The sequence below is a fragment of the Alosa alosa genome, chromosome 24 (genome assembly GCF_017589495.1).
Source record: "Alosa alosa isolate M-15738 ecotype Scorff River chromosome 24, AALO_Geno_1.1, whole genome shotgun sequence".
Taxonomy (NCBI): Eukaryota; Metazoa; Chordata; class Actinopteri; order Clupeiformes; family Clupeidae; genus Alosa; species Alosa alosa.
Genome location: NC_063212.1, coordinates 3,167,929 through 3,180,601, shown reverse-complemented (window position 1 = coordinate 3,180,601; position 12,673 = coordinate 3,167,929). Strand labels below are relative to the sequence as shown.

Genomic DNA, 12,673 nt, shown 5'->3' with positions numbered 1-12,673 from the left:
TTAACACATGTGATTTTACTGATTAGCTGATTTACCTGGCTAAAGAGTTGTGCTCATTAGAATCAGTTGATGAAGTGAATGGTTGGAACAAACATGTGGCAAGACTTTTACTCTCTGAAGCTTTTACACCTCTGCTATTTAGTATACAACATTAGGGCCACACTAAACAAGGTTGTGTTGTGGTAAGGTTGTGTGTCCGTTAAAACTAATAGAAAAAAGCCATCTGTTCAAGGCACACATCAATTACAATACAAGGCTGCCCTCCTGTGACGAATCTGGGAAACACCATCTGCATTTATTGGAGATTTGTGTTTTAACCTACCAAGTAAAAAAAGACGTCATTTAGGCCTACATGGGTATACACCAAACTTTATTGAATGAAAAATTTATGTCTAGATTGACTTTGGAAGTACATATTTGTGATGGTAGCCTACACGGTACAACCTTGTCACAATTTAACACTATACACAGAATATTGAATACCACACACACAGCTAAAAGACACAACATTTTACCTTACTGGATATTATTGGGGTTAAGTACTGTTATAAATAGGACATTTGCAAATGTAATATATTTATGAATGCATATATGTAAGGGATAATGTATAGAACGCCGGTCATTATTGGGAAAATAAGTCCCGACAGGGCGAACCGGACCCCGACGCGCAGCGGAGTATGAATATACTGTATGCATGCATACGTGAAGATGGAATATGGTTATTTGATACATTATGACACCTCTGCATTGTTTGTGTTTGTGCATATGTTTTAGAGGAAGCCCAAAAGTAATTAGTTCCTTTATACAGTATTATCAATACCTTATTAGTTACAATCACAAACACACTCTCTCTCTCACACACACACACACACACACACACACACACATCTGATCTCTTCCTCTCTAGTCACTCTGCTGCATGTATCCATTCCTCGCTACCATTCTCTCAATCTTCTCCAGAAGCTCTGCCACCTGCTTGTATCTCTGCTTACCATGGCCCAGAACATGGTACCTGCCCCCACACCTCCCCACTAGCCACTGGAGGTCCCTGTTCCTGAGGAGGTGCTGCTGGGGGCTCTCCCCCAGAGCCTCCCCCCAGGTGAGCACCACCAGGCTGTGCCTCCAGGCCTCATCCCCGAGTGCTGCCACCGTGGCTTGCACTGCGTGCCGGTATGCCCGTGTGAAGGACAGGTAGGCCGGTATGATGAGGAGGAACACATGGGGGCCTGGCTGAGACTGGGAGATGCTCTGCAGGACGTCCCGGTGCTGTGCTGCCGTTGGGATCCTGCATGAGCGCCACTTGAGACCGGAAGGTTCCACAAGGCTGACCTTCCTGTCGGCCACCTGCCCCTTCCAGGGCGCCCTGGTGTCGTCCAAGTCCTGGCCCAGGAAGATGTGGCGAGCTGGGTGCCGTGAAGACCAGGCCTCTCCTAGGAGCACCAGCCTCAGCTCTGGGACCCTGGGCACAAGATCCGGTGTGATGTTGAGAGAGCTGTGAGATTGGTGGTAGTCTTCATTGTGATAGTCACTGTCGCTCTCATCCTCTCCCTCGCTGTTTGCCCTTACCTTGACTCCCAGTGTGGATCCAGGACGACTCTTGGTCCTGTTGACCTGTGGCTGCCTCACATGACTAGTCTCCAACTGTCTCTCCGTGTCCAGCTGTGTCTCCTCACTCAGGTCATTACAGGCATCCACCTCTCCTCCAGGGCCAGAGATGAGCTCCTCTAGTCGATTTTTCATGTCTGTGAGTTTGTGGATGAGCTCAGTTTCTCTTCTCTCCATCTCTGTGCCATTCATTTTATTGATATTCTCCTCCTCCTCCTCCTCACTGTCCTTCTCCTCAAGTCCTCCGTTCTCTTTTCTCTCTCTCCTCTCATTCAGCAGATCGTCCAGAGTTTTTTCTGCTTGGCTCAGCTCTTGTTCTGTCCTCTCTAGCTCTGCTGCGTCCCTGCTCCATCCTCTGGCCCCAGGAGCCTTAGACTTACTCACTAGTCTGAGTTCTGTGTTGTACAGGTATTTCTCCCACTGCTCTAACTCCAGAACCTTCTTTTTCATGTTCTGCTCCTGGTCTCCTAAGTGCTTTTCTCTGCTGTCAATCTCAACTTTTCTCTTCTCCAGCTCCTGTTTGACCCTCAGAAGGTTCTCCTGTGATTCATTCATACTTTCAGTTCCTGCATCAAAATCATTTTTCTGTTTGAGCTGCCCTTGTCTATGGACTTCTTCCATCCTGTCCAGATGTTGATATTTTTCCATTTCATTCTCTTTAATGCTGATGAGGTCTTCTCTGCTGCTCAGTTGTTTTTCTAGGTTTTGTAGCTCTAGTTCTTTTTCCGTCATCCTCCACCCCTTTCCTCGAGGTTTTGCAATTGTCTTTCAAGGTCTTGTGACCTCTTGGCCTGATTTTGCTCCTGGCAGACCAGTGCCAGTTCCTGTTTCTGCACCTCGCTTTCCCTTTTCTCAAAATCTTCCTCTTTCTTCAGTAGATGCTGTTCCTGTATGCCAATCTGTTTTGTTTTCAATGTCAACAACTCTCTTCTCGAGATTCTCCTCTCTTTGAATGATGTCTGTTAGTTCTTGTCTGCCTTCCTCCAGTCTCTTAGCCATTGCATTTACCTCCTGCATCTTACTTTTAAGAATTTCTTCAATTGTAAAGAGTTCCTGTTCTCTATGTTCTAGCTCATTGGTTCTTTGTTCTAGTTCATATTCTTTGTTGTTAAGCTCATGCTCACGGAGGCCCTCCTGTCTCACTATGTCTTCTTTTTTGCTCTCCAGCTCTTGTAAGCTCTTCTCTAGTGCAACTTGACATCCTTCAATTTCCTTCTCCCTACTCACAAGCGATTCTTCCCTTTCTTGGAGCTCTAGTTCCCTTTTCTGAAGTTCACTTTCCTTTTTATCAATGTTTAGCCTCTGGTTCTCCAGTTCATCCGCTTGATTTCTGAAGTAGAGTTCTTTCTCTTGAAGTTCAGCTTCTTTTTTCTCCAGAATCAAAGCTTGTTTTTCCACATCCTCTTCTTTCATCCTAGATTCATGAAGTTTATTCTCCAGTTGTTTTTCTTTATCTGAAAGGTCTTGTTCTGCACAACTCAGTCGATGTTCCTGGCTTAAGAGCTCTTGTTCTTTTTCCTGTAGTCTCTTTCCTTTCTCAGTAAGGTCCTGATGCTTATTATCCAGTTCCTGGGAAATGTTTTCACATTTTTCTTCCAGCTGTTTCAGGGCTTGCTCTTTTTTGCCCTGTTCATTCTCCCTTCTCTCCAGATTCCCTTCTCTCTTGAGGCATTCCTCCTTGACCTCCTCTTCATGTCTTAGCAGTTCAGTTCTATTCATCTCCAGCTCTTCTTTGGCAGAGATCAGTTCACGTTTACTGTTCTCAATCTCTTGCTTCTCATTGGTCAGCACCTCATCTGTCTTTCTTAGTTCTTCCTCCCTGTTGTCCGCTTCTTCTCTTTTCCTCTCTAATTCCTGTCGAACTCTCTCCAAGTCTCGATGTGTCTGCTCTGATCTGGATTTTAGGTCTTGATTACCTTTTTCCAACTTATCCTCTGCAGCTTCAAGTTCATTCCCTCTCTTTTCCAGTTCCTGGGCTTTAACCTTCAGTGCTTGGTCTTTCTCCGTCAGGTCACTCTCCATTTTCTTAAGTGTAAGATGGAAGTTCTCCATGTCTTTCTCTCTAAGGCCGAGTTCCTCACTTTTCTTTTCAAGCTGACTCTCTTTGCTTTCAACACCGAGTTCCCGTCCAGTCATTTTTTGTTCTAGGTGTTTTATTTCTTCCTCTTGCTTTTGTAGTTGAGATTCTTTCTCTTTTATCTCTTGCTCTTTCTCCCTTAGGCCTTCGATTTTCAGTTGATAATTTTCTTGAAGATGCTCTATGTTTTGTTTCTGTTGTCCAAGCTCACACTCCTGTTTCCCCAGGTCTTCCTCTCTCTTTCTTAGGTTATTTTCTTGTTCCGACAGCTCCACTTCCCGTCGGTTGAGCTCTTCTTTTTCCTTCTGCAGCTCCTTCATCTTATTTGTGACCTGAAGTTCGGACATCTTGAGCTCTCTCTCCCTTCTGCTCAGGTCCTGCTCTCTCTCCGTTTCTTGCAGATGCTGCTCAGCCTGCCTCTCGGCCAGCTTCTGCTCGTAGAATCCTTTCATCTCCTTCATCTGGCTCTCCTGTCCCTCCATCCTCTCTCGCATCTTGTCTGCCTCCCTGCGCTGTGTCTCGTTGGTCAGCCGCAGCTCCGTGGCCTCATGCCGGTGCTCCTGCACCACCTCCATGCGCTGGGCCTCCTTGACTCGCACAGTCTCTCGGCTCTGCTGCAGCAGGTCCTCCAGCTCGACCTGCCTCCTCTCGTGGTTGGCCCTCTGGGTCTGGAGGTCCCTCTGGAGGTCCTCGCTCTTCTGCTGGAGTTGCTGGAGCTCTCCCTCCATCTCCTGCCTCCTCTCCTGCAGATCCTCCAACCGCTTCTGGCTCTCTTTGAGCTGTTGCCGCACCTCCACCAGATGTTTCTCCGCCTCTCGCTTCTCCTCTTCCAGGTGTCTGATGGTGTCGTCTTTCGTCTCCAAGGCTAGCGCCTTCTCTGCCTCTGCCCGTTTAGTTTCCTGCTCGTGCTGGGATTTCATCTTCTCCTTTTGCTTATTGGTTCTTTCGATCTCTGCCTTCAGCGCCTCCTCCCTTGCTCTGTGATCCTCTTCCATGTTCTTGACGAGCAGACCATTCTCGGATTCTTTTCTCTGGAACTCGGCCTTGGCGTCACTCAGGTCTCTCTGGATTTGTTTAACTGTTTTCTGCAATTGCTCTGCCTCTTTTTCTTTCTCTTGGTTGAGTTGTTTCAAAAGAATGATCTGCCCGTCTCTTTCATCCACCTTTCTCTTCATTTCTGCTTCTCTTTTCGCTCTGCTCCTTGTGCGAGCGATGCAGCCCAGAGATCTCCTCTTCTTTCTCGCGGAGTACATTTTCCATGTCTTTGTGCCTTTTTAGACTCTCGGTGTTTCTCTTTCTCTCTCTCTCAATCTCCTTTTCTTTGCTCTGATTCAGTTGCTCAAGCCTTGCCAGCTCTGTCATCTTCTCCTGAATACTGTATTTCAGTCTGGTCATTTCTTCTTCTCGTTTTGCATCCAACTCCTTCTGCTTTGACACCCTCTCTATCTCCTTCTTTGCGTTCTGCTGTTCAATCTCTTCCATTTTCCTCTCTTTTTCTAGCAGTTGCCTCTTCATCTCGTTCTCTTTGTCCTTCAACCTCTTTTCCATCTCCATCCTCACTTGTGAGACGTCTTCATCGCATTTGAGCTTTAAGTCGTCCGCATCTCTCTGTGCCTGCTCCAGCTTCGCAGCCCACTCCTCCGTCTCTGTCTTCCATGTGCACTCCATTTGTCGTTTCTGCTGCTGCAGGGCCAGGTTATGTTGCTCCAGCTCCATGGTCTTCACCTGCTGCTCCTCCATCTTCTCCGTCAGCTCGTCCACCTCCCGGCTCTTGTCCTCCGCCTCCATGGTCGCCTCCTGCTTTTCTCGGAAGACGCGCTCCAACTCGGCAGCCAGACGGTCGTTCTCCAGTGTCAGGTCCTGGATCTCTCTCTCCTTGTCCTCCGTCAGCCATGTCATCCTGTCCTCCAGCTCACTTATCAGGCTTCTCTGGTCCTCACCTCCCTTTTCAGGGGTGCTCTCCCTCCCAGACTCCTCTTCTCCTCCCCCTCCTCTCGGGCTGTGCTTCCCCTTCTCCCTCTTCCGGAGGATGCTCCAGCGGAGGCTCTTGACCTCCCCCTCTCGGAGCCTCTTGAGCTCCTTCTCCTGCCGCTGCAGGCGATCGTTCAGGTCCCGCAGCCTCAGGTGGTAGCGTTCGTTCTTGCTGCGGCCCAGCTGCTGGATGTCGTGCACGAGTGGTGAAAAGGCCTCGCACCGATTGCCCGCCACCATTCTCTCCACCTTGTCCAGCAGTTCCGCCACCTCCTTTGACGGTCGTATGGTCGCTGTTGTCGAGGCAGGGGCAACATTGCTAAGAACATGGTAACGGTTACCGCAACGCTCCACTAGCTGCCGCAGGTGCAGGCCGCCGCTGTTGATGTGCTGCTCAGCCGTCACACCAGGGCGCAGCTTGTCGCCACGAGTGAAGAGGAGCATGGCGTGCCGCCACACGCCCTCACCCAGCGACGCCATCTGCTCCTCCAGGCATGACGCCGCCGCTGCCCCTACCACCACGTCCACCCGCAGCGTCACCAGCACCGCGTGGGGCCCCGGTGGGCACAGTGCCACCCCGGCAATGATCTCACGCTTCACCCTCTCCGGGGTGCCCCCCTCAGGTCCGCCCTCCCAGCCGGGGGTGTCTACCACGGTCAGCTTGCGGCCCGCAACATCAGCTTGGCCCCTGCCACTCTCCTCTGTGGCTGAGCCTGCCTGGAAGAGCGGTTGGCCCAGGAGCGTGTTGGCGGCGGAGGTCTTTCCCGTCTCTCGCTCCCCCAGCAGGAGCAGTCGGAGCTCGGGGAGACGCCGGCCTCCCCTGGGGAACAACTGCCGGTCCTCCTGGTCCTCAGATGGGGGGTGGTCACCTGTATGGATGAAGAAGGGGATGGGGGGCATAAGGCCTTAGTTACACAATGGAGAGGTTATACTGTACATACAACATAGGTGGTTTTAAAAATAGATTTAAAAATATTATTTAACTGCTGATATAAGTCAATATGATTGTATCTAAGTATATAACTAACTGTTATGGAAACTATTTAACTACTTTACTCCATTAGACTGGCTTTGTCATACAAAACAAGGCCTGGTAAAAATGCCTGATTGAGTTCTTGTATTCTATCTTCACATCAACTCACATCAACTGCCCAGACAACTGTATTAGGCACTCATAAAACAAGCCCCCAGGGATGTTTACTGTAAATGTTTCCACTTTCACCGATGATTAAACCACCAGGGGTGCGTTTCCCAAAAGCATAGTTGCTAACCTGTTAGCAACTTAGTTGATTGGCAATAGGAAATTGCAACCAACATAGTTGCTAACTTAGTTACTGTAGCAACGATGCTTTTGGGAATCACATCCCTGGCCAGTTAAACAGGTGCTGCTCATCATTCAGTTCAACATGCAGTTTGCTGTTCAACTGGTCATGTACAGTACTAGCAATGTTTATCAAGTGTTTAAAGCTTAGACATAGACTAGAAAAATGCAGACTGAACACCTTTCATAAGTATGGCCAAGAGTCTACTCACTGCTAAGCACTGCTCTGATACAGTTCCTCTCAGATGCCTGAGCCTGTTTGTCTCTGTCTCTCTCTCACACAAACACACAGATGCACATTTTTTTTTTTTCTGCTGTTAGTGAATGTGTGTGTGTTGTCTGTATGCTACTGAGACCTTGAATTTCCCCTGGGGATCAATAAAGTATCTATCTATCTATCTATCTATCTATCTATCTATCACTCAAACACACATTTGACCATTTTGCTGGAGTCTTACCCTGCAGCTCCTCTGAACTTATGCATTCATACACACATACACACACACACACACACGGTGCCACCGTGTTGACCTGATGCAGCTCCTCTGACCTTAAATTCATTACACACACATACACACACACAGCTCCTCTGAACCTATGCATTCATCACACACAAACACATACACTGCGTGTTGACCTGGTCACAGCTCCTCTGAACCACATGCATTCATTGCAGCACACACACACGCACACACACACACACACACACACACACACACAGGTCTACTCACTGCTAAGCCCTGATGCAGCTCCTCTCAGATGCCTGAGCCTGTTTGTCTCTGTCTCTCTCTCACACAAACACACAGATGCACATTTTTTTACTTTTTCTGCTGTTAGTGAATGTGTGTGTGTTGTCTGTATGCTACTGAGACCTTGAATTTCCCCTGGGGATCAATAAAGTATCTATCTATCTATCTATCACTCAAACACACACACACATGCACACACATGCACACACATGCACACACACACACACAGGCGTGTGGTCTACTCACTGCTGAGTGCCGCCTGATGCAGCTCCTCTGAACTTATGCATTCATTACACACAACACACACACACACAGGCGTGTGGTCTACTCACTGCTGAGTGCCGCCTGATGCAGCTCCTCTGAACCTATGCATTCATTACACACACATACACACACACACACAGGCGTGTGGTCTACTCACTGCTGAGTGCCGCCTGATGCAGCTCCTCTGAACCTATGCATTCATTACACACAACACACACACACACATGCACGGCCTACTCATTGCTGAGTGCCACCCTGCTGCAGCTCCTCTGAACTTATGCATTCATTACACACACATACACACACACACACACACACGCACATGCACACACGTGTTGACCTGATGCAGCTCCTCTGAACCTATGCATTCATTACACACAACACACACACACACAGGCGTCGCCCTGATGCAGCTCCTCTGAACCTATGCATTCATCACACACACACAAACACACACACACACACACACATGCACACACACACACACACACACAAACACATACACACATACACACACACACACACACACACACACAAACACATGCATACACATACACACACATGCACACACATGCGCACACACACACACACACACACACACACACACACACACACACACACACACAGGCGTGTGGTCTACTCACTGCTGAGTGCCGCCCTGATGCAGCTCCTCTGGGCCTGTGCCTCCATCTGCCGCTGCTTCTTCCTCCTCTCCCTGCCCCTCCGCCGGCCCTCGGCCTCCAGGCCCTGCAGCAGCGGCGCCGCCCGGGCCTCCAGGTGACCACCGCCGGCCGCCGCCACCATCTCCTCCAGCTTCACCAGCAGCTCAGCCACCTGCTGCCGGTCGTCACCGCCGCCGTTACCGGGGGACGAGACCCGGCGCCGGTTCTCCATCACGTGGCACCTGCCCCCGCATCGCTGCAGGAGCTCGCGGAAGGCCTCCCTCTCGGCACGCGGCGATGTCTCCACGCCGGAGATGTCGGTGGGGCCCTGTTCATCGCCGCGGGTGACCACCAGCATTGTGCGCTGCCAGGCGCTGTCGTCGGCTCCCAGCATGTCCAGGTGGCGCTTGGCCTGGCGCACAAAGTCGCCCGTGACGGAGGCGCGCGAGCGCAGGATGAGCAGGAAGGCGTGCGGGCCAGGCGGGCACAGTGACATGCTGCGCATGGCCTCGCGGGTGACCCAGGCTGGCGTGCCGTTGGCCGAGTAGTACCACTCCCAACCGGGGGTGTCCACCACCAGAACGCGACGGCCCATCATGTCCCCTCTCTGTTTGGTGCATTCTTCGGTCCAGCGGTCCACTTCGAAACCCCTCGCTGCTCCTAGAATGGTGTTACCCGTGGAGCTTTTGCCTGCTCCTCGGCGGCCCAGCAGAATCACTCGCAGCTCAGGGAGGGCCGATCGTCCAGATGGGCTGGACGGTTCTAGAAGAGAAAGTGAAATAGGTAAGACCAAGTCCAAGGGAGGAACGTAATAGTAGGTACTACTAATAATACAAACACGGGCAATCACTTGAGCTGTGTGTGTGTAGAGAGTAATCATGTGATCATACAGTATGTCACAGCAAGTGTAGAGAAAGGGTAGTAGAGAGAAGAGACACACACAGATATTCACATACAGAATGATTTGGATTTCCAACTGCATGTTCTTACTATTTCCAAAGACATAGAGACAGATAAACAGACAGGCACACACAGACACACATATGTAGGTCTAGACGTCATACAACTTCAAAAGGCAAGGATGGGTCTTTAATCAACACAACACAAAGAGAGAGGAGGAACCACTGGATCCCTGCTCGATAAGATAAGCAGAGGAGTTCGCTTTCATATCCACACAAGCGCAACACTCAGCCAAAGTAGTCTGGGGATAGCGTGCATGCTATCTGGCCTTCATGCTGACTTGGGGCATTTTTAGGGAAACACTATGAGTGATGGGAGTCAAACAGGAGACAGTGTCGAACCAAAACATTTTTGTTTGGAGGAAAGCCTCTTAAATTTCAGAGACCCTCTTTGAAAATCTGATGACACATAGCAATGGACAGGCAAGAGATGACATCCTCACCCGCAGTGTTTATGAGCTAGCAATAACTAAAACTTGTGATTTAGTTGTCTTTCACTGAGTTGTGAGGAGGACAAAGCTAACAGAATGAATTAAGTTCCTCTATTTTCTATAGACATATTGTTCTCATCCATACAGGGAGACACATTATGATTTGCCTATAGGACAGTAATATAGCTATAGGTGCAACTGCATGGGAGTTTACTTGTAAACTTTTCTGATGTTGCCAGTATCCCAATACTTAAACATCTGTTTAAGTTGAGGAAGGCCTGAATGAGGGATTACTAACAATGATTCTCACACACGGGGGAAAGCAGCAGTCTGTACTTTCTCTTTCTCTCTTTCCTGCCTTCCCTCTTTATGTTTGATTTCTCTTTCCCTTTTACGTTTGATTCTACGCATCTGTCTCTTTCTAACCCTCCACCCTTTCCTTTCTGTCTCTCTTTTTTCCTACATCTTCCTCTCTTACAATCCATTTCAATCTATTTTACTCTCATCTCTCTCACAAAGTCTACCAGTTCATCTCTTACCCCGCCCCCACCTCTCTCATGCACGCGCTTTCTCTCTCTCTTTCATTGGTGATGTTAGCAGTTTTTGTGCAACTCACCGGCTCTGCTAGGACTCCTCTGCACACTTCCCTCCATCTTTCCTCCTCCTCCTCTTCCTCTTTTCCTCTCCTCTTTTGTGTTGCTGGGGGTCAAGGTTCTCCTTATCACTCTCTTTTAACCTTTAATCTGTCATCGCTCCTCCCTGCTATCTGTTTGCTGATTTGTTTCTCGGCGTTGGCAGCAGCTCTGCAGGCTTCGCCACTTCCTGTCTGCCGTGGAGCTCAGAACGTGGAAGTGCTGGATGGTCATGTGACTTCAACCTGTGGTTTTCAGAGACCTTCACTTACTCATGCACGCCTAGTAGGCCACACACACACACACACACACACACATATGATTGGTGTGCTGTTGCACATTTGTCATAGTACAATATCCTGTGTAAGATTTCTCATGCAACTGGGTGCCTCCATCATTGTCCGTGAGTGTCTGTGTGTGTGTGTGTGTGTGTGTGTGTGTGAATATCAATATGTGGGCATGAGCTTGTGTTCAGTTAAAAATGTTGTGTGTATGTGATATTTCATGTCATCTTGTGCACGCAGAAAAATGTGCACATGCACAAGATGACATGAAATATCACATACACACAACATTTTTAACTGAACACAAGCTCATGCCCACATATTCATATTCACACACACACACACACACACACACAGAGTGAAGCAGGAAGTGAGGCAGGTGTTGCCTGTGTGGTGTTGCGATAGGCTCGGAAACTGCACTGGCCACCTCCATCATCACACCAAACGGAGAGGAGACATGTAAACACAGCGCAATGACACATGCTACTGATATTCTCTATTCTCTCTCTCCCTCTCATACACATGCACACACACACACACACACACACAGGTGAGTGTCCTGGTATATCTTACTGTATATCAAGTAGCTAGTCATATCACATAAGTGCCACATCAAAAAACCTGTGCCTCGTTACTGCCCTCTATAGGTCAGTAGAGCCTTTCTTACATATAGTACACTTCATGTATTCATTTATTACAGTGCATGAAAATGCACTGTTCTGTTATCCGAAGTCTTCTTCTTATTATTATTATTCTTCCCACCAAATTTCTGCATCTAATTCAGCTTCAACCGTTTAACGTAGAAACTTTGTTCAAACTTTGTAACGTAGGTCTTGAAAAGGACACTTGAGGAATGTATTTTTCACTTTTGTAAACTTTATACTTTTTGAGATATTAACAAATACATTAGCACTATGACATCACAATGGACTAATTAACTTGATTTGGACCTGTATCAACTTCCAGCTGCTCAACTAGGACCCGTCAAAAGGCCAGTTAAACTGATTGCACCTGTATCAACTGCTTTCTGCTTAACTAGGCCAACTCTCTGTGTCTCTCCATTCTACAAGGATATAAGGCACATTTAATCCAACTTTCTATCCATTCATCCTCTACAAACCATTCACTCATCCACCCATTAAACTATCCACCAACATCCATTAAACAATCTGCCTATCAACATCCATTCAACTTTCTGTCTATCAACATCTATTACACTGTCTACATTTAACTTTTAAACTATATACTCTGTCTCAGGCTTTAGGCATACAATCTGGCTCTCTTAAGACTACAGATTCTGTTCAACTCTTTCCTGCCCACAACTGTTTCAAAATAAATGTCCTCACTCACTACAATAATTCATTATTAAATAATTTAACTATTTAAACTACTCAACTATTTAACTGTTCAGACATTTCAACTGTCAGTTATCAACTATGACTCCTGCCAACTGTTTCCAAATAAAAGTTTGTTTTGCATTTTATGTTAATATACAGTATGTTTATATTTTCATGCACTGGTAATTTCCTCGAAATTACATTTTCTAGTTTTAAATTCCATTTTTGTTTATGGTTAAAGAGTACACACACAACACAATGTTTTGTTACAACAGGATGAACAGATTCTTTGCTACTACAACATACTGATAAATTGGAACAGCAATATAGATGCTTTGTGTGTGTGTGCGTGCGTGCGTGCGCGTGTGTGTGTGTGTGTGT

At 47.7% G+C, this 12,673-nt stretch overlaps 1 protein-coding gene across 1 annotated transcript; it reads right to left on the bottom strand.

Moving 5' to 3' along the window:
- Positions 1 to 378: 378 nt before the first annotated feature.
- Positions 379 to 10,749, bottom strand: LOC125289922 (trichohyalin-like). The gene is given in 5 exon segments (XM_048237029.1): positions 379 to 2,370; positions 2,470 to 4,842; positions 4,844 to 6,522; positions 8,632 to 9,411; positions 10,656 to 10,749. Coding segments are annotated over 5 exon segments (6,336 nt in total). The 5' UTR covers positions 10,693 to 10,749; the 3' UTR covers positions 379 to 903.
- Positions 10,750 to 12,673: the final 1,924 nt, after the last annotated feature.